Source organism: Marmota flaviventris, chromosome 2, assembly GCF_047511675.1.
Source record: "Marmota flaviventris isolate mMarFla1 chromosome 2, mMarFla1.hap1, whole genome shotgun sequence".
Taxonomy (NCBI): Eukaryota; Metazoa; Chordata; class Mammalia; order Rodentia; family Sciuridae; genus Marmota; species Marmota flaviventris.
The window spans coordinates 105,357,490-105,383,329 of NC_092499.1; the positions used below are offsets into that span (position 1 = coordinate 105,357,490).

At 46.0% G+C, this 25,840-nt stretch overlaps 1 protein-coding gene across 1 annotated transcript in view; it reads left to right on the forward strand.

The window, feature by feature from the left end:
- The first annotated feature begins 5,441 nt into the window (after positions 1-5,441).
- Lipc (lipase C, hepatic type) overlaps positions 5,442-25,840 on the forward strand; it is a 35,187-nt gene continuing 14,788 nt past the window's right edge. Inside the window, exons 1-6 of the mRNA XM_071607415.1 lie at positions 5,442-5,529; positions 13,716-13,903; positions 17,253-17,435; positions 17,961-18,078; positions 20,193-20,426; positions 23,497-23,739. Of these exons, the coding sequence (XP_071463516.1) occupies positions 5,442-5,529; positions 13,716-13,903; positions 17,253-17,435; positions 17,961-18,078; positions 20,193-20,426; positions 23,497-23,739 (1,054 nt within the window). The remainder of the gene's footprint in view (positions 5,530-13,715; positions 13,904-17,252; positions 17,436-17,960; positions 18,079-20,192; positions 20,427-23,496; positions 23,740-25,840) is intronic.

Below are 25,840 nucleotides of genomic sequence, written 5' to 3' on the forward strand. Positions count from 1 at the left end.
ATGGGGCAATTCCTTTTAAAATGTCCTGTTTGTTCACAATTGTAGCATGTTCTTGGCCTGGCATCTAAAGCCTGTTTTACTGCAGCTGCCACAATTTGCCCTTGTTCATTAATGTCTCTGGCATCTAAAGCCTGTTTTACTGCAGCTGCCACGACTTGCTCTTGTTCATTAATGTCTCTACATAATTTAATATATGTGTTTAAATCTTCATGTTTCCATGGTCTAATGATATCTCTGCACCAACGATTCGCTTGCTCATAAGCCAGGTGTTTTAGTAATGGCATTGCTTGTTCTGTATTCCCAAAAACTCTGGTAGCTGTTTGAATAAGCCTATCTACAAATTCAGCATAAGGTTCATTAGCTCCTTGTATTACCTTAGATAATTGACCTTGTAAACCTCCATGTCCTTGTAAAGTCTTCCATGCCTTAATTGCATCTGCAGCAATTTGTGCGTATACGCCAGGATCATATGCAATTTGTTGCTGCTGATCCTCATAAGGTCCCTTTCCTAACAACATATCTAGATTTCTCTGAGGATAACCAGCTGCTGCATTTCGCCTAGCCGTCTCCTTGCAAAATTCCTCATTGGCAACCTTCCATAACAGGTATTGTCCTCCATTTAGCACAGCTTTACACATATTAGCCCAATCTGCTGGCGTCATGTTCAAGTTGTTAATGGATTCGACCAAGCTTACAGTGAAGGGTGCTTGAGGACCATAGGTTGTTACAGCCTCTTTTAGCTGCTTCACTGTTTTGAAATTTAAAACTTGGTAAAATCGCTGCCCTCCTGCCTCAAATACAGGGCATGTTAATATTTGAGATCTTGTCTCAGGATCCCAACTATCAACTGCGGGGGTTGGGGACCTCCCAGCATATGGAGGTGGCCTTGTTAGTTGGACACTTACGTCCTCTGGTGATAGAAAGGTGTTAGTAGCAGTCTCCTGTAGAGGTGGTGCTGTTGGTTGGACACTTACACCCTCTGGTGATAGAAAGGTGTTAGTAGCAATCTCCTGTTGTAACTTTCCCCCTGATGGCTTTTTCTGTTTTACACTTTCTTTCTCTGTCTGACTAACTTGAGAGGCCTTCTCTTTTACTTGAATCTTTTCCTCTGTCTGACTAACTTGAGAGACCTTCTTTTTTACTTGAATCTTTTCCTCTGTCTGACTAACTTGAGAGACCTTCTCTTTTACTTGAATCATTATGTCTTCTCCTTCCTCTACCATTGTCTGAACTGAAGGCTTTGTATGGCTGAAATTCTCATCCCAAAGAGGGGCCTCTTTTTCCCAGTGCCACACCATGAATCTAAAGCAAGGGAATACCTAAAAGGGGTGCACATAATTCATAGAAAGGGACTAAATAGGCCAGCAAAGGCCTTGATGGATAACTACCTGTGAGTATCTGAAAGGAACTATGGGTTCCACAAGGAAAGAGACCTTGGATAAGTTTTTAAAGGAAAGGGAAATATGCATTGAATGCCACACCCTGGACTGGATATTTCATCAAGTTCCATCCAGTTTTCATAGCTACCTTATGAGATAGGTCTTCACATTTCCAATTAGGAGAAGGAAGCTGAGGCTTTCACAGTTCTCAAACAAGCTTCCCAAGGTCACACAGCTAACTAGTGCTGTTCCAAAGCGTCCTTTCTACTACACCACCCTGCCTCTGCAGTCACTCCCAGTGTGGCCTGGAAATAGTTGGGGTACATGTCCGTGGTCTGAAGGGGTCAGACAGCAGTCAGCTGGGCCTCCAGACACAAGCAGTGAGGGGAAGACATAGGTCCAAAAGAGTGTCTTCAATATAAGTGGAGCAAGTGTCCAGGAAATGTGTCATCTCAGAACCTGGACATATGGAGGAAGAGGTAGAAAACTGGTTCAGGCTCTTGGTTTGACATTTTAGTGAGCTGTGGACCTTGGGTCATTCACTGACATCTTATTTCTTCATCAGGAACATGCTGGGAACATCTGGGCTCCAGACCCCAGGGACTAGCAAGTCTCCAGAGAGAGGAGAGGTTCCAAGGGCCTCAGGAAAGCCAAGGTGCAGGCTGTGACCGTGACTCAAGCTCTGTGGGTCTAGAGGTGACCACACTGGCCACACACAGGATTGTGCTCCCACCACATTTCATAGTCCTTACTCCCATCAGGAACAGTCTTTGATTGGAACTCAAGATTATCTGGGGACCTTGTACACTGCCTACCAACAGGGTCCCCCTGGATGCCTTTTTACTAGATTCCCTTTGGCTGGGCAGATGTGCTCTTATTCCTCAGCCATGGTAACAGTTATCAAACTGTGGAACAGTTGTTTATTTACTTGTCTCCAAAATAAGACCATGATCTTGAAAGCATGGTCTGTCTCACTCACTGTTATATTACAACGTTAAGCACAACCCCAACCACATGGCAGGTGCTCATGAAAGTTTGATGAATGAAAGAACTAATGCAATCATAGTGGGGCTCTAGTACCTGAGAGCATACCCAACTACCAGGTCCCTAGCAGGGAAGCCCTAGGGTGGTTCATGGAATGGATCAGGCCCATTTCCTCATCAGGCAGTCCCAGATGATCTCCCTTATGTTTTAGCTCACAAGTCCCATGGATTACTTCTGCCTTAAAGACTAACCTTGGGGCTATTTGTCCAAGTTAAAGCCCAAAACTTTCCTTGCATTGCAGGTATTTACCTTTGCAAAGCATAGAACCTGCTTCCAGCTCAGGGGAGGGGACATTCCTGAGGAACAAAGCCAGGTGTTCCCAGGTCACCCCTGTTCTGGCTCTCACTTTTCTTGTGGCCTAATTAACTCCGGCCTCAAAAACTTACTTCTCCATAGCATCGTTAACTTACTCAAGGTCAGTACTGAGGTAGTGCTAAGACTTGAATATCTCTGAACCAAAAGGACTCTGGGAGTTTTGCCAAACTTCTTGGTTTTCCAAAGGTGAAAACTGAGACCCAGCTGGTTTGGAAAAAGCTATGGCAAAAGTCCTGCTCCAGCTGACTCAAGAGCTGGGGCTGTCTCGCCACCCCACTGCGAAGACCTCAGAGTGCTCCACCCAGCCCCACAGGGTCCCACTGAGGAAACAGACCTAGAAAATGAAATGGCTTGCTCAAGGTCAACCAGAACAAAGTCACACAGTCCTCAGGCAGCTACAAGGAGTGGAATCGTTTGGGGTGTGTAAGCCATATTGCCCATGAGGGCCAAGGCAGCAGCCCCCAAAAAACTTGTTCAGTGCTTGTCTCATGTGAAATGCCTTCAGGTCAGGCTCTTGGTTCTCCTACTAAGTCACCACACCTGCAGGGCAACACAGCCACATTATACCACGTAGCACCAAAGTAAAAAGACTCATTTCAGCAACTCCATGGTCAGTGTACTTCCTGTAGGGGCTGAAGTCCTGGCAAAGGAGGTTTATGTGTCTGTCCCAACTGGAGACTTAACGTCCTGACTGCAAAGGAGCTGCCTTCAGCTCTCAGTGGCTTGGGTTGTGCTACAGAGTGGTACTTGGGTTCAAATTCCACCTATGCCTCTGCCCCATAGGCCGTGTAACCTCCCTGAGCATTAGTGTCTTCCTTGTAAGAAGGAGATGAGAATAGCACTGACTCCCAGCATCGAGCATGAAACGGGCTGTTTGTGCAGGTGGTTTAGCGGAAAGGGAGGTTGGGAGCAGATCTTAGTCAGACTGGGTTGAGCTGGAGGTCCAGCTCACTGGCATCCTGTGTCCTGGGAAAAACACTTAGCCTCTCTGAGACCCAAGTTTCTTTGGGAATAAGACATACCTTAAAGGGGTATTATAAGGATGGGAAGAAGACATGTCCAGGGACTAGACGGAGTAAGTGAGAACTCCACAAACAGCTCTTTACTTTGAATTGAGCTTGGCCTCCCCAGGTCCACCCATCTCCATATCACCTTTAAGGGGACCTTGTATGGTGTGCATGGGTTTCCTGGGTTGATGGTATGTGTGGCTGACACCCTGTCAAGGACTTGCCTGTAAGACATCTTTAACTCCTACAGGCAAACGTGATCACTATTTAACCAAGAAACTGCCCATCTCGTCATTCATCCCAGTGACCATTCCCTATAAGGGAAAGATCTCTTTGTGAAATTCAATGCAGCTTATAAATGTGAAAGATTAGAAACACTGCCTGTCCTGTGATGGAGAAGTGGACACATAAATTATCACACATCCCTTCTGTGGAATATTACTCAGCCTTTACAAATGATGAGCCCGAACACCTTAGCAACATGGAGAGATGTTATATTATTACATCATGTGAAGTGAAAAAAGCAAAAATCATTACGTCTGCACAGTTGTGTGAAAGTACATTTGCTTCTAAACACAGCATAGGAAGAGAAAATTAAAAGTCAGCCCACTGGGATGATGAGCTTGTGAGCGTGTTTTTTAAACTGTTTCTCTGCATTTATGCAACACACACGTTTTTTAAAAGAATAGGGAAAAATCCTGATGCTCACTCTAGAAATGATTTAGCTGAAGGCAAGTTTCATGTGTGGAAAAGAGTCCAGTACAGAGTAAGTATTCAGGAAGCATATTGATGGAGAGAAGAATGAATGATGAGCTGGGGATGTGGCTCAAGCGGTAACGCGCTCACCTGGCATGCACGGGGTGCTGGGTTCGATCCTCGGCACCACATACAAATAAAATAAAGATGTTGTGTCCACCGAAAACTGAAAAATAAATATTAAAAAATTCTCTCTCCTCTCTCTCTCTCTTTAAAAAAAAACAGAATGAATGAATAAATAAGAGAATAGACAAGTGAAGAGAACACACCCACCCCAGCGGGGCACTGCAGACCTCAGACCTAAGATAAAGTATGTTCAGGGGTTTAGTAGAGTGTGTAGCATGGGGTGAACAGTTGACATATGTCAACCACTCGTGCGATCACCAGGCACGGACTGAAGTAGAGCCAGCCTAGGAAAAGCCACCAGGGTCTCTGCTAAAAAGATACAGTGTCATAGACAGGTGCTGGCCTTGAGTGCTCTAATTTCCTCTCCTGTCCCTAAGGAGCTGCATGAGCGTGGGTGGGTGGGTGGGTGCGCCTCTTGGGCCTCAGTGTCCTCATCTTTTCCCAGGATGGTCATTCATCAAGGTGTTACTTGGAGTTTACTTCTCCACCCCCACCATTTCTTAGCTTGGAGATGTTTCTAGGACTGAAAGCAGAAGCCATTTGAATCCAACCTACTTTCCCATCTTTTATGAAAGAATAAACTTGCCAAAACAATTTTCCTAAGACAATCTGGGCAGGGAAGGAGGCAGGGATGAGAAAGAGTGGATGCTTAACTCCCCGCTGGGGAAGGGACAAGGGCTGGTGACACCCAGAGGAGCAAGAACCAGCCAGGCTTCTAAATTGCTCCTGTGGGAGGAGGGCGTGGCTTCGGCCGCCACCCTGCACTTCTCACACCTCAAGCACAAGCCCAAAGAACGGGATTTCTGAAGCAAGCATGCAGCAGGTGTATCTCAGAGCCGAGCCTGATGGAAACAATGACCAACACAGAATGACCTTTGCGCAAAGCAAGGGTGAAGAAACTGGTAGGAACGTAGTCCCCTGCAAGTTGCTATACAAAAAAGTTAAAGAAATGTGTTACCTGTCATTCGCCAAAAGTTTTGTGAGCTAACATCTCACACAGTGGTGGGTTTAAATTTCTAACAGGTGCTTTCTCTCAAAAAAAAAAAATCAAATTAAAATAAGTAATCAAATTAAATTGAAAACTTGATTTTTTAGCTTATGCCAATTTCTATGGTGTAAATACTAGCACATGCCAATTTCAAACTCCCAATGTTAAGTTACAGAACATGGAAAAATGGGAAGAGATGCACACAGTTGAGAGCCAGCTCCTGCTCATCACTGAGACTCATAGATCAGAACTCTGTCTAGAAAGCTCTCAAAGATCTTTTCCAATAGTATAATTCTGGGATGCTAGATTGTGGCTAATTAGTAATAGCAAAAGCCATTCACTTTATCCAGTGTGGTCTGCTTGACAAGTGGACCTGTTGGACCCTCCTAAGAACACCCCTCCTCAAAAAGAAGCCAGCTTCTTTGTCAATAAGTAAATAGACATATTCTGCGTTAAATCCACTCACTCTTTTCATTAAATGGTCTTATGACCAAAGACAAACCGTGCATTGTCCCTAAGGATTTCCAAGAAGAATCTATAAATTTTGCCATCAAGTTGTTTTAAAACAATATATTTTAGTCTATAACTCATAATATTCCTATAAGGTAGGCATTAATGTTAGTCTCATAAGTGAGACACAGAGAAGTTAAGTAGCTAATGGCACACAGCCTAAGAAACAGAATGGTGACCAAACATGCTGACTCCAGAGCCTTGGCTCCTAACCTCCCCAGAGCCGTGTGTCTCACTGTGCAGTAACAAGTCACACACAAGGTGTGGGCCCATTTGGGTCTCTTCATCCATGGGGCCAGATTGAAAAGGAGACAGCAATCTTCTCTTCTTTCCTCGTTTGGGTGTAAGGTACCCAGTTCATCTTCTGACAGCTGTCCATGGAGAGGGAAGTGGCTCTCATTCTCCTTTTATAGGCACAAGCACTGCTGATACTAAAGCAGTACGTACCCTACCTGCCAACACCCCAGTGCACTTGTCTCCAGCAGGAACTCCACGAGGAGGGTGGTGCTGGGCTGAGGTAGGACTCCGTGCTCCTAGGTCCTTGACTGCTAGACCATCTGACAATGCCTTAAACTGCATAATTAGGTCCTCTGCCTCAGCCCTCCTCTGCTCCTTGGAAGCCTCACCTGGTCATTGTGTAGGTCATACCTGAGATGAGGAGGAGAAAAAGGTCACATGAAACTCAAAGCCAGGGTCTGGACAGTCATTAAACATCCAAACAAAAATCTGAAACAAGAACTCAATTAAATTAATTTACTAATCCAAACAGCACTTGGCAAACTAATTTTAAACCAAGGTCCTCTACTCCAAGAGCAGGTCTAAGACCTGAGATGATCCAGCTCCTGTGGAACTTCCCCTGATTGACTGTGATCAGATGCCAGCACACAACCCCCTCAGCTGGGCAAGAACCCTCTTAGAGTAACCTCTGGGAAGGAAGGGGGAAATCTCATCCGAGGATGAAGCTGGCATAAAACAGTTCTGCCAGGTGTTTCAGGAGTGAGATGTTTTAGTTGTTGTTTTACTGGTCCCCTCATTAGTTTAGGGATATTTCCCATAGACAGCTGTCCTCTGTGATTCAGGACATATTTCCCTTCAGCAACTATGGAGCTTAGTTGGCAACATTAGTCTTTATGGGACATGGAACATCAGCCCTCTGAGCTTTACACAGGGATGGGAAGAGTCCCAAAACATGGAAGGGGTTTGGGTTGAGGCTTTTGTCCTCCATCACAGAAGAAATATGTTAACCCGGATGCCAGGAAAGGTGAGTTCTTTTAATTCTGCCATTAATTCGATGCATGGGGGTGGTGGGCAGGAGACATTAGAAAAATTAGTAACTACATTGTCCAAATTGAGGAACTGAGGCAGAGAAATGTTTTCAAGATCATAAGTGGGAGCCTGGGACATCAGGTCAGGCCAAAATTCAAGATGGCGGGAGTGGGAGAAACATCCCTCACCATATATACTCTTGAGCAGAATGTACTTATCATCAAGCACAGTTCAGCAGCAGCTTAAAGCTAAATTCATGAAGGTCCAGCAGAGACTAAATTCTCACATGGGCTTTTTTCCTTCTACCAACACTCAAGAAATTCTGAAGTCACCATTGCCCACCTGCAAATCATTGGCCTCACCACAGCAGCCAGGGTCAGAGCTGCAGCTACATTAATCTCATAGGATTGTTCCATCACGAGCAGAGAACATGACTTGGAGAGTGTTCAGGGAAATTGTGAAATTATGGTCTTCCAGAGGCCCCCTGCCAGGTCTGGGAATATTTTCAGAAGTGCATGTTTACAAAGCAAAATCACACACGCGCGCGCACACACACACACACACACATTAGCAAATTAAATAATGAATGTAAAGATGTACAAACAACTCTGTGAGAGGCATATTAACACCTGGGGCTCCTGTCTCAGGCACTTGTGTCCTTAGCATCAGTCAGTACATGGCAAGCGCTGACAGCAGTCAACTGAGCAGAAGCATCCAGCATAGGCATCGCCAGCACAAGGCAGAGCCTGACTCCAATCAGGGTCTCTAACGCCAGGTGGCCCAGCTCATTTGCCTGCAGTCACTCACCTGATGATGTCCTTACCCAAAAGAAAATGAAATAATTTGTTCTTGTACGAAATATACAAGCCCTCAATCCTGAGAGCTGACTTAGGAATAGAGAAATCACTTGCCGCAAGGAATCTTATATTAGAAATGTAATGACTGGGCCCAGCTTCTCCTTCGGACTAATTTTGAGGATAATTTTTCTGCCCTAGGAACTTGCTGTCCTACAGAGGACAAACCAAGCTGCCTGGCCTGTCAGTTCCTTTTCCTGGATACAGAGACTGATTCCCTTGAAGGATTTGACTTCTTACCTTGTTAATATTCCCCCTCTCAACATCACAGCATCAGGGGCTGGGGTTGTGGCTCAGTGGTAGAGCACTTGCCTTGCATACATGAGGCACTAGGTTCGATCCTCAGCACCACATAAAAATAAATAAGTAAATAAAAATATTGTGTCCAACTACAAATAAAAATATATTTTAAAAAAACCACAGCATCATCCCCAAATTCTTCCCGCTGGTGTGCCTTTATCTCTCCTGAAGACACGAAAAAAATGACAATTTTGGAAGATATGCCTGAAGACGGTGCATCTCCTATATATCTCCTCCAATGTGGAAACAATTTCTTTATCATTAACAGAATCCTTTGTTTTCCTTGCAGCTTACCATAATGTTGTCGTGAGGTTTAAATGAGTCAATACAAATAAGATTGTTAGAAAAGTGGTTGGCACAGGAAGAGCACTTGGCATACACTAGCCTTAAAAACGCTGAAAACCAATGTGGATATGTGTGTGCCTATAAAGAGATATCAATTGGATCAGACCTAATGAACTAAGAAGTCTGTTTTATGAATATATACTAAGAAAATGCTCATAGATGTAGACAAAGATTTATTTATAAAGATGGTCATCAGTGCATCGGAGCATTGTAATAGAGGAAAAAAACTAGAAACAACCAAAATTTCCAGCAATAATGGAACAGGTAAATCTATTATGCTGCTTTTCAAAAGCATGTTTTTGAATAATTTTTGGTACTGTAAGAAAACTATAATGATAGGTAAAGAGGGATTAAGAGCATTTATGTACTATGATCTCAGCTTTGAACTCTCCAAATAAATATCTATGGAACAATACCTCCATAAAAAAATATCAGAATGAAAAATCCCAAATGTTATTTGTGTTTTGTCTAATAAATAAAATTATTCATTTCAGCACTTATTGTATATTTGTAATATACAACAAGCATCTTTTAATTATACAAAGAGAAAAATAATAGAACAGTTGAGAGTCTATTGTAACACCACAATTTTTTTTTTACAGGATAAAGTTTTAGACCAAGCCAGGGCAAGGGGTAGAAAAGATCATTCTGAGGCACAGTCCTCTGTAGTTGGTGACCCCCTGGACAGGGGAGAGAGGACATTAAGTTCCTCCTAGCTTCCTAGCTTGATCAACAGCATGGATGGATGATGATTTTATGAACCACAATAGGAAACACAGGAAGAATGGGTTGGGAAGGAGGAGAATACATTGTTTGGCTTGCTTGAGTTTGCAGCACACTAAGGATCCCCAGATGGAGAAGCCCAGTCAGGAGCTGGCTGTATAAAGGCTTGGGGAAGAGATCTCAGTAACACCTGGGTGTGGTACCCCACAGTGAGTCCTTACCTGAGGATGCACAAGTGCTCTGTGTGTCCCAAGAAAGGGATACTCAGACTCTGCTACTGTGGAAGGTGAGACACTTGAGCTCCGGATCACCACCCCTTCTTCCCAGAATATGGCTGCTTCCTCAGAGGTAGCAAAGAGTCCCTCAGAGACTTGCAGTAACTGAAATGCATTTGCACTGCTCCCACTGAGGCTTGCTAGGCTCCCTGAGTCAACCACATCAAACTCACTGCTGTATATTTTGTAGAAATGGTGCTCAAAACAGCAGCCCCTGCCTCATCCAAGGACCTCTTTGTACAACAACGCCTAGGGAAACCGTCCCAAGTTTCAGGACCAGGAAAGTGTGAGGCCCTGGACATCAGGGATCCTAGAACTGCTCCAGTTTTCCTCTGCACTAGAAAAGAGCCTGGCACAGAGAAAGCACTTGATGTATACTAGCTTAAAACGCGCTGGAAACCAGTGTGGGTATGTGGGCATCTCCAGCCAATAAGAAGCCCAGAACAATATCTGTCTGTGGCCCATCTTCAGCAGCCTTGTAGGATCACGTGGTGTTCATTCAGGGTGTTAATAATATTTCTGTCTTTGTTGTTTTACTGTCCTTATTTTCTCTTTGCCCCAGTTTCTTCAACTATGAATGTTTGTGAACTACTTAAAGTCAATTTTTTTTCTTCCATATCATTCCCACCCATCCATCTTCCTTCTCACTCCTGGAGTTGCTGGAAGTTATTCTACTCCTCTTCTCTACAACAGCCCTCCAACTCTGATATCCACTAAATCTTCATTTTTTAGGCCCCAGAGCCCCAGTGTCTTCAATAATTTCTTATGGATATGAGCTCCTAAAGAATCATTCATCCTTCTATACTTGACAGGTGCCTCCTGGTCTCCAGGGGTCTCCCTAAAGCCCCTGCTCACTACAGCAGCAGTGATCAATGGCTGAGTTTCATGCCTGCCTCACGCACAGGGCTGGGGACCCCTGAAAGGCAAAGGCCACGCCCCTTGGCCTCCAGCTAGCACAAGGCCAGGGCCTGGGCCTAATGGATGCCTAATTAGTGTTTATTGAAGAATGAACAAATGAGTACACACCTAAACGGTACTGTATGTGCAGCTTCCTCACACACCTTCAAGAAAGCCAAAGGCCCCAGAAGGGCCCTGCTCTGCTGCATTGTTTGTGGCCTTTCCAATTGACAACTCTTCCATTGTGTCTCCCATAAAGTCTTGAGGCCCTTCAGAGCTTGTTCTCACAGCTAAATCCAGAGTAAATACACATAAGACAGAATTTGTCCTGTGAGGTCCCCAGGATAAATATTCACAGATAGGAAGGATTTCACAGATCAAAAATGCAAGATGCTGGGGCTCCAATCAGCATGTATTTTCCGAACACACCTTTCCATAGGTGCTAATTATGTGCCAGGCATTGTTCTGAGCTCCTTACAAATATCTTACTTAATCCTCATAACAACCCCATGAGATAGGTACTATTTTTATCCCCAATTTATTTTCATATGGTCCTCTTAGCATTAAAAAACCTGTCTTGAAATGAAGGAGTCACTTCTCCATCACTGATAAAAGAAACTTAGTTATAGTAGATCCAATGTACCAATAACGGGCAGGCTGAATGTGAGCCTTTGATCTGAGACCTAGATCCCACAGAACACCACATCCCTCATCCACTGAGTGTTAGCACAAACCTTGTGTTCAGGGCTACTTCCCGTGAGTTCCTACCCTGGTGGAGGAAACTCAAACCTAAGCAAACCAGCCTAGAGCTAGGTGCAGCAGTGTGCACACCTGTAATCCTAGCAACTCCAGAAGCTAAGGCAGGAGGATCACAAGTTCAGGGCCAACCTCAGCAACTTGGTGAGACTCTGTTTGTAAATAAACAAAGGAATAAGCAGCCTACCGGGCAAGTGCATTAGGACCAAGGACACGGTACAGGGCTGTTTTGATGTCAAAACAACAGCCCCTGCCTCATCCAAGGACCTCTTTGTACAACAACGCCTAGGGAAACCGTCCTAAATTTCAGGACCAGGAAAGTGTGAGGCCCTGGACATCAGGGATCCTGGAACTGCTCCAGTTTTCCAGCAAGGGGAGTAATTATCTCTGTGTTCTTGGAGGGTGTGATGCTTCGGCTGTTTTAGTGGATGGACCGGAGTTTCAGGTGGAGAAACAAAGGTGGGGGAAGTGAGACTGCCAAGGTAGGAGGGTGTGAAACAGCACTGGGGCAGCTGTTGGAGGCACAGTGAAGGGAGGGGAAGAATTGGGAGTGAGGGACAGTCATTCAGGTGGTGGCGGTGGCTGCCTGCCAAGAAACTTAAAGTCACTGAAAGATGTAGTCATTTCTGTTCTAGAAAGATCCTTGAAGCAGCTGCATGAGGGAAGAGGGAGAAGACCAAACAGAGAGAGACCAGTGAGGAGGCTGTTTCAATAGCCCAAGCAAAAAGACTGTGTGTGGAAATGAAGGCACTAGATTCTAGGGATATTTAGGGACACTAGACTTTGGACTGATGGGGAAGCTGACAGAGACGTGCAAGATGACACTTGTGCTTTTGTCTCGGAAGTCCAGAGGGAAGGGGAGAGGGCTGAGAGCTGGCTTTCAGAGGTTGAAGACAAGCCAGGAAGTGAATAAGCTTGGGGAAGGCCAGCTGGGCCACAGACATTTTCTTTCATTCTCTCAGAATGGTTAATTCAGATTCTCGCTCACATCTCTTTAAATAAAATATGATGCATTTCATTCTGTCATCATAGTGAAAAATCATTGCCCTTTGCTGGGAATTAATAACCTTTGGAATTAATAACCTTTGGGTAGGAAAATTGGTTTCATTAATACCTCCCCTTGCACTTGGTAGGTTCATCATCTCTTGGCCCTGCTGTCCCCTGAAACCAAAAGCCCAAGACTTATTATTTGAGTAGCCTGCATGATTTTATGCTCAGAAAGAATGATCAGGGTCCTTAGTAATTGGACTGAATTAAGTCACTGACTAAAAATGTCAGCGTGGCTATGTGTCTGCCTCTCAGCCACAGGGGAGTCCACCCTCTACCAAGAGGGAGGGCAAGAGCTTCCTCCTGTAGCTCTGGGCCTGATCCCTAAGCTTGGCAGGAAGATGTCACCCATCTTTATGTGCCACTCCATGGAAACATGGCACCTTCCCTGTCATTTAGACCAGAGAGCCCAGGCTCCCTAGCATCCCGGCCCTGCATGCTCTGCTGCCCACTGGCCTCCTGCCTTGTTATGGCCACAGATGTTCACACCTCTGAGGCTTTCCTCTTGCTGTTCCCTCTGCTCAGAAAGCCCACTGCCTTCCCCAAACACATGCCTCTATCACCCTTCAAGGCCAGGATCAGCTCCCCACTCCCTGAAAAGCTGTACCTGAATGCCCTCTCCCTTACCAATATATTACATCCTTGGTGATCCTCCCCACCCCTACCCCAGCCAGGCTCTTCTATGCCAGGCTTGCGTGATATGGGGTGTCTGCAGTGAGAACAGGCTGCAGTGTTATCTAATTAAGATGCTCTCTCCACTCTCTTCCTAGCACTGAAAGACAGACCTGGGTTCCCATCCTGACTCTACCCAGTTCTGGGCAGTGAGATTCTAGATAAGGGGTTCACCTTCTCCAAGACTGGGTCCCAATGCCTCACCTACACTCCCCATCCCCCAGAGCTATTCCTCTACTCCTGACTGACTGGTCACTGGGATGACAGGGTGGAGGATTAAAGGATCTAACCTCCCTCCGGCCCCTTTGTTGGGTCCTTCTAGATCAACCTCCATCACCTGGCTATTCAGCTACAAAGGCTCTGTTGGATTCCCCAAAGCTGCAACTCATGCTGATCTCTGACACCTCACAATAACAGAAGCCAGGCTGAGCATGGTCTGCAATTTTATATTCCAGAGCTGATTGGGAGAAGATCTCGAGCTGTCGAAACAAAGAAATCTTTGCAGGAGACAGAGACCAGATTCTTGCTCTTCAAAGATGAAACCAACAAGGGCTGTCAGATCTGGCTCAATCACCCAGACACACTGTGGGAGTGCGGCTTCAATTCCTCGCTGCCTTTGGTGGTGATAATCCACGGGTGGTCGGTAGGAAACATGGACGTGCCTTTTTCTCTTTACTTTCTCGTTTGCTTTTTTCTTCCTGGTATGTTCGATTTTAAATAAAAAGATAGGGCTCTGATGATAACAATGTAGTGTTTCTAAAGAACATGCTGGTTTGCCAAGTGCTTCCCTACACATTATCTCATTGGTTATTTCAATTCCATGAGTGAACAGGGCAAGGAAAATATAATTAGCTCCATGTTTTATATAAAATGTGGCTCAAAGAAGTCATGCAGCTCATTAAGGCCCTGAAGGGACTGCAGCCTGTGCAGGTGGAAGGTCCTGCCTGAATCTCCATATTTCACCAGGAGAGGCAGGAAGCAAAAGACATGGGGTCCTCATGAAATCTAGTGCCGTAAGGGTTAAATCCAGCAGCAAATAACAGACCTAAATTAGTAGTGATTCAAATAAAACAGGAGTTTGATTCCATTTTACACAATGATCCAGAGAGATGTCATTCAAAACTGGCTAGACAGCGCTGGTCAATGAACTCCTCAAGGTTCCAACTCCTTCAGGCCTACTGCTCTGCCACCTTAGAGTGTGGCCCTTGCACTCATGGTCCAAACTAGCAGCATGTGCTCTCAGCAGCCTGTGGATGACCCCAAGGCTGGCAGACAAGCAGATGTCAGCAGGAACACCAGCCACCACATCTTGATTCCAGGCAGCAATATAGTAAAGGAGGTATACAGGGCTCAAGAAGCAAGGTTTAAAAAAAAATAGCTCTATTTAAATATAATTCACATAGCATATAAATCATCTGTTTGCAGCTAACAATTAAGGAGTATTTTTTTTTTAATTCACCTCCCAGAAGCACCTGTGCAATGCTTCCAGTTATATCCATCAGCCACACCTAGGTGGAAAGGTGACTAAGAAGTGCAGCCTCTTAGAGAAAGTGTAGCCTGCCGGGCATGAGTATGCATGCCTATAATCCCAGCAACTCAAGAGATTGAGGCAAGAGGATTGCAAGTTCAAGGCCAGCCTCAGCAGTTTATTGAAGCCCTAAGCAATTTAGCGAGATCAGGGGTAAAGCACCCTTGGTTCAATTCCCAGCACCAAAAAAAGAAAAAAAAATAGAATGTATAGCTTTCTGGTGGTGCTAAACATCCTATTACTATAAAGAAGAGAAAGGATATTGTGGGCAGAGTGAAGTCAAACCCTGTGAGGACTGTCTGGTCTCCAAAAGGAAACTGCCCCCCAATTCCAATCCACCAATGATTTGAAGTTCAGCTCACACATTGAAGCCTCTAAAAATTCTGGCATCTCTTTCATGACTTGGAAAACTTTTTATGCCATTTTGTTGAAAAAAAAATGCCCTTAAAACCCTGATCTAGGGCTGGGGCAGTAGTTCAGTGGTGGAGCGCTTGTGTGGCATGTGTGGGGCACTGGGTTCAATCCTCAGCACTGCATAAAAATAAAATTAAATGAAGGCATGCTGTCCATCTACAACTACAAAAAAAAATTTTTTTAAAACCTCATCTAGCCCATTTTGGAGAGCAAACAGACTCATCTATCTCCTTCCTCTCACCTCCAGTCCACCTTTGCCCCTGCCTGCCCATCGCCTCCCTGACGTCTCCTCACCTCCTTGCCTCCCATGGTAGGTTCCAGCCATACTCACTGATTGTAGCTCTCTGCTTGGCCTTGGCTGGGCTGTGCCCTCTGCCTAGAGCATCCTCTCTTCTTCTCTTCTCCTAAATAACTCCTACTTTTCCTGAGGACACAGTTGCAAACAGGTCTTCCTGCAGGTCTGCACTGCCTCCATCCAGCCCTTCCCCAGGGCACCTTAGGGTCCCCAGAGTTCCCACACCCTCCTGGGCACCTTCCAGCTCTGCCCTGCTGCTCAGTTTTGTCATTGTCTGCCAATGTTTCTCTGTTCTTACTGGAAAAGATTCTGTCCTACTCTTTTCTAATTGACCACTGTGGGATCGTGCCTATTACATATAAAGGGCTCCAAAATATTTGTTAACTGAATTAATGACCAAATGAATGAGTCTTGTTTACAAATGCAACATGAAGATAAGAGGATCCTCTAACCAAAATGTGTTCTTCATTCTCAAAATCCTATTCAACCTGGAATATAGCTACTGCTATTAATTCTGCCACAATAACAGACAATTTAATGAATCTGTACTATGTTCCAGGCACTGTTCTAAGTGCTTCCCAACCATTCTGGAAGAAGGGCATTATTATCCCCACATTCCAGATGAGAAAACAGAAACACAGGGGTATTAAATAACTTGCCTGAGCTTACTCAGTTAAGTGGGAGAGCCTGGATTTGGAGCAGGATGCCACATGCACACAGAAGGCACTTGGTAAACATTTATTAAATGGCTGCATCTTGCTGGGTGCCATGACACACTCCTATAATTCCAGGGACTGAGGAGGCTGAGGAGGGAGGATCACAAGTTCAAGGTCAGCCTCAGCAATTTAATGAAGCCCTAAGCAAATTAGAAAATGCCTGTCTCAAAATAAAAAGGACTGGGGAATGTATCTCAGTGATAAAGCATTGTGGGTTCAATCTCCAATATAAATGTAAATGAATAAATAAACAAATAACTGCATCTTCTCCCCCAAATGGCATGTGAGGCCACAGCTAAGCCCTCTAGCTTCACCTCCGACATACCACACTGCCTGCACTTTCATGATTCTGTGATATTTCTTCTGCCTCTCACCCCGGCTGCTACTTCACTCACCACTCACCATCACACCTCTTTCCTTCCACTGAATTCCTGCTTATCCTTCAAGACACAATGCAAATGCTTTGCTCTCTGATTGCATTCAGAGCACCCTGCAGATAGTGCTCCATCAGGGTGCACACACAGGACAATTCTCCAAGCCCCTGCTAGTCCCACCAAAGCCAGTAGGGTGGAGCCAACTGGGGATTCAGAGGTGCAGTAGAGCAGCCTACAGGAGGAGGTGGCCTGTAGCTGACCTCAAGGGACAGGTCAGATTTGGAGACATGATTTATATAGACTTTTCCATAAGGACTCAGAAAGCCTAAAAGGGAAATTTATGACAGTGGTTCTCAGGTGCAAAAGTCTGAACATGTTTTTGGTTTTCAAAACGTGGGGTAGAAGATGCTGCTGGCATCTTAGTGGGTAAAGCTAGGGATGCTGCTGACCAATGTACAGGACAGTCCCCAACAACAAGAATGATCTGGCCCCTGATATTGTTAGCACCCAGGCTGAGAAACCCTGTGTCTAGCCCTTTCTCTTGGAAAAAAGAGTCCAGCACTGTACAAGAATTGAAGAAGGTGGGGGGAAACGAGGAGAAGGGGAATCAGCACGGCCCTCCCTCAGCCCTCAGGCAAGGCTGACAGTCTATGGGCCACTCTCAGGTGGACGGCATGCTGGAGAGCTGGGTCTGGCAGATGGCGGCTGCACTCAAGTCCCGGACAGCCCAGCCGGTGAATGTGGGGCTGGCAGACTGGATCACCTTGGCCTATCGCCACTATACCATCGCCGTGCGCAACACCCGAATCGTGGGCCAGGAGGTGGCAGCTTTTCTCCGGTGGCTGGAGGTAAGCCTCACCCCCCCCTGCCCTCCTCACCCTTCCCTTGAGTGTGCATGGAATAAAATGGTCTCCAACAGCAACCCAAATAGAGGGCCTAAGCTCATAGGACTGAAGCCAGACCCCAAGCCTCTATCTAATGCTCAACCTGATCCCCTATTTTGCAGACTTTAATCTCCCTGCACCCCACCTACCACACCTTTTGCACTTTAGAGGTGTTGAGGGGTTTAAATGCACCCTGGAAACCATCAGCCCCCACCCAGATGAGTGTAATGGTTTCCATAAAGCATTAATAGCCAGGTGAAAACAGGCAGGTGGGAGGCAACAGCCACCAGGCAGAATCCCAGGCACCTGACTAGAAAGAAGGGCCAGCCAACTAGAGGACAGAGGCTCTGAAGTGAGAAACCAGTTAACAGTTTGCACCTCCGCATTTGTGAGCAGGCGCAAAGCACAGGAGCAGTGCCCAGACAAAGGTGGACCCACTCGGGTGGGCAGTGCCTATCCTCCTGCAACCATCTTGCTGCTGTCTTCCAGGTAACTGCTCAGTTTTCTCGAAGTAATGTTCATCTAATTGGATACAGCCTGGGTGCTCATGTCTCAGGATTTGCAGGCAGCTATATCGGCGGGAAGCACAAGATCGGGAGAATTACAGGTAACCCTTCCTCATGGCTCTCTCGCTATCGTCCCTGCTTCTCCACAGTCTCATCATTAAAACACCCGACTTCTTCCCTGACAGGTTCCAGTTCACGGAAGGACTCGTAACACTCTCTCAGACATGACCGCTGTCATGAATTGCCGCTGTTCCGAGAGAGAATTCAGAGAAAATTACGACCTTTATTCCTATTGCCTTTCCTCAAATGAATGCCTCTTCTAAATGTGCCAAATAGGACTAGAAACGGGACTTTCAGTACATGCTTACAGCAAGAAAGGCTTATTTTTTAATCTATAGTTTAAAAAGTCCAATGCAGACAAGTTAGGAAGTGATGAATTCAGCCTTAATTTGTTACAACACACCAGCTATAATTAGTGCCTCAGTCTCTCCAAACTTGTGAAATGCATGTGTCTGACCCTGGATCCCATTTGAATTGAGGGTGGGAATCTGTACCAAATATCTCACCCCAAACTGCACCCCACTCATAAATGGCCCTAGTGCTCAGGAAGAGCTGTGTGTGTACAAGAAGACCTTTCCTCCCAAGCATCCCTCACATCAACCTCACCCTACCACCTGCACTGCTTGGATTCCAAAAAAACACACACTTGGTCAGATTGCTCCACAGCAAAATCACTGACACCTACAGAAAGGAAATCTAGGAGACATGAGCCAGGCCCTCAGTGTAGTGTCCCCCGAGCTCTCCAACTTCTCCTCTTGCCATCTCCTTTCTAGAGCTCTGGGCCTCCATGACCCTGGATTTTTCTTTACAAACACAGGTGACCTCTCTGAACTTTGCATATCATATTCTCTGTGCCCACCACTCATCCAATCAGGCCCATCTGACCTACCCAACTCCTACTTAATCACCAAGACCCAGCAGGCTAAACAAAGCACATTTTAAGATGAAAAACAGAACTATTGTGACTTTCTTTTATCAAGTAACAATAGTTTTTAGAACAACTACTTTTCTACAACTACCACTCCTTCATAAAACCATATTTTAACATGAAAAAGAATAAGATAATGTCAGACATTTAAACTGAATATGTCTGTCTTCATGAGAACTCATCTCCTCAACTTTTTCCTCTTTTTCTCCATCTTTCTGGTAGTGGGAGGCCTGGACTACTTTAATCCCTGGCCTTGACTGTGGAAACAGGACCAGAAGGCTGAGTTAGAACTCAGCGAGGTGGCCTCAGGCCTGAGCCCCCCAGCCTTTTCCATTCTGGCTGGTGTTGGAGGTCACAACAGGCATTATTAGCCAGGCCCGCTTGACCAGAGGCAGCAGGAGAGCTCACTGCACTATTGTTATCTTGTAGTCAGCCTGCAGAAAAAAAGGAATAGGATCACACCAAGACTGTGTGGGTGACGCTGGAGAGCAGGGGTACTCAGAGCCCACTCTCAATCCCTTCTCCCTACTAAAGAATGGAAGCCAGGGTGGGGAAGGGAGACATCAAAGGGTCCTCCAGAGAAAACAGATGGAAAAAAAATAGAAAAATCCTTGTATGCATAAATACTCCCCAAGTAGCCAGTCAGGAGCTGCCACTCATCTCATGCAGACACATCTGTCACTTGTGGACCAGAGCTTTGTGCAGGCCTATTGGCTCAGAACATTTTCACCCTGGAACGGTGATGTCCTAAGGCTGTTCTGGACATTCCAATGAAATGACATTAGTGTAGGAGAAAAGCCAGCTTGTTTAGGAAACTATTGACAACATCCAGCAAATAAATTCTTTCTTTGATGGATAGGTTCGAACTATATATAATGAGCACATAGGTTTTGGGGTTTTTTTAATGCAAACAAATGCTCTTCAAAGTAGCTTGAGAGGTACTTAAAATTGATTTGCTTAAATAAATCAAGCATTCTCTCATAACCTTCTTTCTACCATTGGATAGTCTCCGCAAACCTCTTCCCCACCAGGTAATGCCCAGGCTGTGTCTAATTTTCAGCACCATGAATTACTGTGGTTTTACTGCAGAAAGGTTATGGTAAAATTTTCTGGAGAAAGATTATACCCTGGGTTTCTCTTCTTCCTGCTAGCTCATAAATGTGTAATAATATTAAACAGATAAAAAGTATATTTCTTCCCCTGACCTTATCCTTGCTCTCCCCTTAGGGCTGGATGCTGCGGGCCCTTTGTTTGAGGGAACTTCCCCCAGTGACCGTCTTTCTCCAGATGATGCCAATTTTGTGGACGCCATTCACACCTTTACCCAAGAGCACATGGGCTTGAGCGTGGGTATCAAACAGCCCGTGGGGCACTATGACTTCTACCCCAACGGGGGCTCCTTCCAGCCCGGCTGCCACTTCCTCGAACTCTACAAACACATTGCACAGCATGGCTTAAACGGTGAGAAAGAAGCTGAGAGCACTGGCCTGCTTCCCATGCCCCCGAGGGGCCTCTGGAACCCAGGGATGTCTACCAACCCTGTGGGACTCTGGGCAGAGTCTGGCAAGGGTAGGGGCCCAGGGTTTATGATCACTAAGTCCAATCCTAGAGAGGGATTGTGGGGAGTGGGTAAGGGCTGATGGTCCCTGAGGATGAGCAGAGGGACATCATCAGGAACCCCAACTTCTCACCCTTGCCCAATGTGCCCAAGCAAAGCCTTTTCAGGGGTACTAGCCCTTCTGAAAGTTGAGTCCTGATGCTGCTGGATATTCTTTCTTCTCAGGAAGTGTCCTCACTCAGGGGGCTTCCACATGAGGATCTGTTTTAATAGGTCTTGGCATCTTTATCCTTGGTCACACAGAGTGGGAATAAACTCTTCACCCACCTCCAGGAGGCTGGATCAGCAGATCCTGGAGATTCTTCCAGCATGAAATCCAGTTACAAATCGGTTCTGTTACCCACTTTACCTCAGTGCAGAAACTGAATTTATCTGGCTTTTTCTGGGTTGTCATCCCACTTCTGTCTCAGGTCCTCAAACCCAAAAACATTAACATGGATAACATGCACAGGATCAGAGCACAAAACTGTGAGCAGTGACCGCACCTTCCACAGGCATTCTGCATTTCTCCTTACTATAAAACATCCTGATTAAAACATGCCAATTTGCTCCAAGCCAACTGGAGTCCCCCACACTCCACCTTCTCACCCACCCCAGTCATCTAAAACTGAGCTGAGAGCCACGCTGTCAGGATTACATCACCACCCTGGCCTCTCACATACCAGCATGACCTTCACACTCCACATCATGTCCTTGGCTGAACTCCCAGCCTTCCGCCCGCCTGTGCTTCAGAAAGCCTTTTGGGAACTTCCCCTTATCATTGCTTCCATCTCCCCTGGTCACCACCCCTCTGGTCACCAGTGGTTCCTGCTGACAGCCCAGCCCTCCTCCCACGTTGCCACCCTTTCCAAGCTTAACACAGACCACAGGGTACTATTTAATAACTGCTTGCCTGGTAAACACATCTCTGCCATTTGCTCTTTTGTGCTAAACTTCAAAGTGATATAATCAAGTATACATACACGGCTTGCCAGACTTTGGAGGGGGACTCAGTTGTCTCCACCCTTGTGTTTGAAAGTGTTCCTATTCCAGGGCAGTTCTCCCAGCCACTCCTGAACAGAGCATAACCGGACAATTGCCTTCCCCACCCTTACCACCTCCTGGCTGGGTGAGCTCCAATGAGTTATTGAATGTCTTTTTCTTCTCCCTTCTGGTGCTGGGGATTGAACTCAGGGCCTAGCACATACTAGGCAAGTGCTCTACCACTGAGCTACTTCCTCAGTTCTTTTAACTTTATTTTGAGACAGGGTCTCACTAAGTTGCTCAGGCTGGCCTGGAACTTGGCAATCTTCCTGCCTCAGCCTCCTGAGAAGCTGGAATTACAAGTGTGCACCACCTTAGCAAGCATCAATGTCTTTGAGGCTCAGTATCCCCATTGACAGCAGATGCCCCAAGAAGTGGAAGGCAGCAGCACAGACCTGCCTTCCTGGTAAATGCACAACAAATGCAGCCATGGGTGACCCAAACCTCAGATGAACAATTTTGGTTTAGCCTTGAAATGCTTGGAAACATGGCTTGTGGCAAAGTCACCTGTGACCTTTATAGGTAGACCTTTAGGTATTTCACATGTCTTGTGGTGATTCCTAATATTCCTTAAGAATAATTCACTACAAGTTAGGTTAAAATTTGGAGAGTTATTTTTTTTAAGATCAAAATTCATGAAAGAATCTCTTAATTTTTAATAGATTCCTCCCAACCTATAGCTGATAGTTAACAGCCCAATAAAGCAGATAAATCCTGTTGGGCTCAATACAGCCCATGATCCTAGAGGTTCACTAGACAATTCTATAACTTAAAGTTAGATGCTCAATAGATGCTTTAATGAGGGGATGTTGCTGGTTTATTGAGAATAAATATTATTATTTCCATGTTCAAAAAAATTAATGGAAGATAAAACTAGTAAGTTTGCTTTGGGAATGTTAGACCTCTTCAGTCCCGGTGATTGGTGACTGGGACATGTCTTTTTGTTTTGTTTTGTTTTTTGTTTTGTTTTCTTCTTCCAGTGCTGGGGTTAAAACCAGGGCCTCATTCATGTTAGGCAGGTACTTTATCACTGAACTACATTCCCCAGACCCCTCCCTTTTTTTTTTTTTTTTTTTTTTTTTTGAGATAGGGTTTCACTAAAGTGGTTGCTCAAACTCATGATCCTTCTGCCTCAGCCTCCCAAGTAGCTGAGGTGGACCCTTTAACAACATTTACAGGCCTGCCATGGCACATCTTAATCCAGTCCCATTGCTGGCTTCACAGACCCAGGGGATGCAGTGGCCACTTTGGGACATGAGGCAGCCATTATAGGAAGGGTCTTAGCATGCCACAGGAGTGCCTCACTGATCTGCCTTTATTAAAAGAAGAGGCAGTCTAGTAGAGTAGAGGAAGGAGAAGAGGAGAGGGGAGGGGACAGGGAGGGAAAAGGGGGGATCATGAACTGAAATGGATTTCCATGATGTTTGAGTTTGTCGGGATGAACCCAACTACTATGTGTAACCATAAAGTTCTAATTAAAAAGAAAGAGAGGGAGAGAGGCAGTCTGCACAACCTGAGCCAGCTCACCCACTCCAGGCCCCTGCATCTGGGCATTTTTAACCATTTGAGAAATATCTCTAAAATAAGTTACGCTACTCTGCTTTCTTAAATAATCTGACTTTTCCCAGGGATGTGGGGTGCATATGAAAACACCGACTGTGTGCCGAGGATTTTTCCCTAACACTAAATGGCTGAGAGGGGTCTACTCTCTTTAGTGTTTGGCTGTTCTTACCTCCTGCTGATGTCAGGGAGCCAACCTCAGCAATCTTACCCCTACCCCTGCAGGATGCTACTAGTAATCTTCTGTGGGCTGAGAAACAAGATGTCTCTTTGAGTTGGGGGTCCCTTGGAGTTCAGAGGTGACAATGTTCTTCTTGCCCTGGGTTCCAGCCATCTCCCAGACCATAAAGTGTGCCCACGAGCGGTCGGTGCACCTCTTCATCGACTCCTTGCTGCACGACCACATGCAGAGCATGGCTTACCAGTGCAGTGACATGGACAGCTTCAGCCAGGGCCTGTGCCTGAGCTGCAAGAAGGGTCGCTGCAACACACTGGGCTACCACATCCGCCAGGAGCGGCACAGCAAGAGCAAGAAGCTCTTCCTTGTGACCAGAGCCCAGTCCCCCTTCAAAGGTGAGTGCCTCCCGTGTCCCTGGTCTGCAAGGCTCAGAAGCTCCCTCCGCTCTGTTCTTGAGGTTCCTTCAGCTCTGTGCTCTAGTGTCGCGGAGGCTGTGCACGCTTTAGGCAGCGGCACGGACAGGCTTTCTCCTTTTCCAAGAATGGCCACCTTGCTGTCAAGGACCAGGAGGAGAAACCTTGATTATTTCTAGAGCAATCCCTGGATTGGTCTCTTTGTCCATTTTCATGTTCCCTGGAATGTTCCATGTGGAAGGTTCCCAGCATTCACCTGGACCACACAGCTCTCTCTCACTGTCCAAAGACCTGGAGGGTCCTGAACCCGGTTCTTCCACTCCATTCAGGACCCCCATGAAGAAACAGGGTTCTCAGCTGCATTTTCAGCTCCTCATTTCTACCCCTTAGGTTGGAATCCACCTTCTTACAGATATTCTTACCATATGGTGGTTCCTCCAGGACATGAGTCAGCTTCCAGTGTTTCCCAGCCAGATCCCTAACCTCAGGCAGAAAGGGAGGCCCTACCGTGCTCTGGGTTGAACAGGAAAGGGCTGTGGCCACTTCCTGAGTCTGAGCAGAGGCCAGCAGAGAAACACTCAAATCCTCCTGGAGGGAACAAGCCATCTGTTGCCATCAACATTTCTGCCTAATCCTTAAAACAGCTCAGGAGTGATTTTGCATCTTCCAGTTTCACAGCACACTCTCCACAGTGGGGCTGGGAGAAGGACTTGGTGGTGTGCCCTTCCTTTATGACTATGCAGATACTGTGGGGGAGGGGACTTGAACTTGGCACTAGCTCAGCATTTCATACAAACAGTACGCACCACCTTGGAATACTTGTGGCTCTCACAGCAGGGAGCCAAGCAGGTAGGGCTAGTTATTCCCCAGTTTCATTTATTTTAAAAAATTATCTATTTATCTATTTATTTTGGTACCGAGGATGGAACCCAGAGCACTTTACCACTGAGCTACTTCTCCAGTCCTTTTCACTTTTTATTTAGAGATAGGGTCTTTCTCAATTACTGAGGACCTTGCTAAATTGGTAAGGCTGGCTTTGAACTTGTGATCCTCCTGTCTCCGCCTCCCAAGTCGCTGGACTCACAAGCTTGCACTACAGCACCCAACTATTTCCCAATTTTAAAGAGGAGAAAAGTAAAATTTGGGTGGAATGTCCACAGCCACACAGCCTATGAAGCCTGGAACGGGGCCACCTGATTCCCAGTCCAGTGCTCCTTTGTCATCCCACTTCCTAGTTCAGACTCTCAAGAGAGACTTATATATTAGGCACAGAATTCCTCTATTTATCTGAAATCAGGTTATCAGCCAGATTTCCCTGATTGGAACCAAGCAAGTCCTGTGGTCAACAGGTAGGCCTTGAGGAACAATTGGCCTGAGAGCACATCTTTCCCCCATGAGGGGCTAGAGGGTCCCCTCCTGTCTGTTTCTGAGGGTTGGAGGATGAGGCAGTTTTCAGGAGCAGGTAAGGGCATTTGGAAGGGCTCCAGCTTTGGGGACCTCCCCCACCACAGGCTGCCATTTGGGAATTCCTTGGGTTAACCCACTTCTGTTCTCAATGACCCACCACCTGGATGATGAAACCTCTCACTAATCATGATCTGCTTTCATGGTGATATGTCAACATCAAAGCCATTTTACAGATGGAGAAATGGAGACCCAGAGAGGGCAAATCATTTGCAGGAACACTGAGTGAATCCTTGTCAGAGCCAGCATTTAGACCCTGGGCCTCCAAAGAGTTGGGAAATTTTTACTGCAGGAACCTGCCCCTGATCTGTGCAGGAAAGGGGAAGGGAGTGCTTTCTACTTCCTGTCAATAGAAAGAAATGAGGCAATTTTTCACCTTCATGGAATGAACTGAGAACTTTATCTTAATAGGGGCTTGGCCCAACCAGAGGACATTTCCTGGGGGCTTGGAAGTAGGGAGGAGAAACAGGTAACGAAAGAAACAAGTGAAGCTGGTGCAGTGGCACATGCCTGTAATCCCAGTGGTGCAGGAGACTGAGACAGGAGGATCGAAAGTTCAAAGTTAGCCTTAGCAACAGCAAGGTGCTAAGCAACTCAGTGAGACCCTGTCTCTAAATAA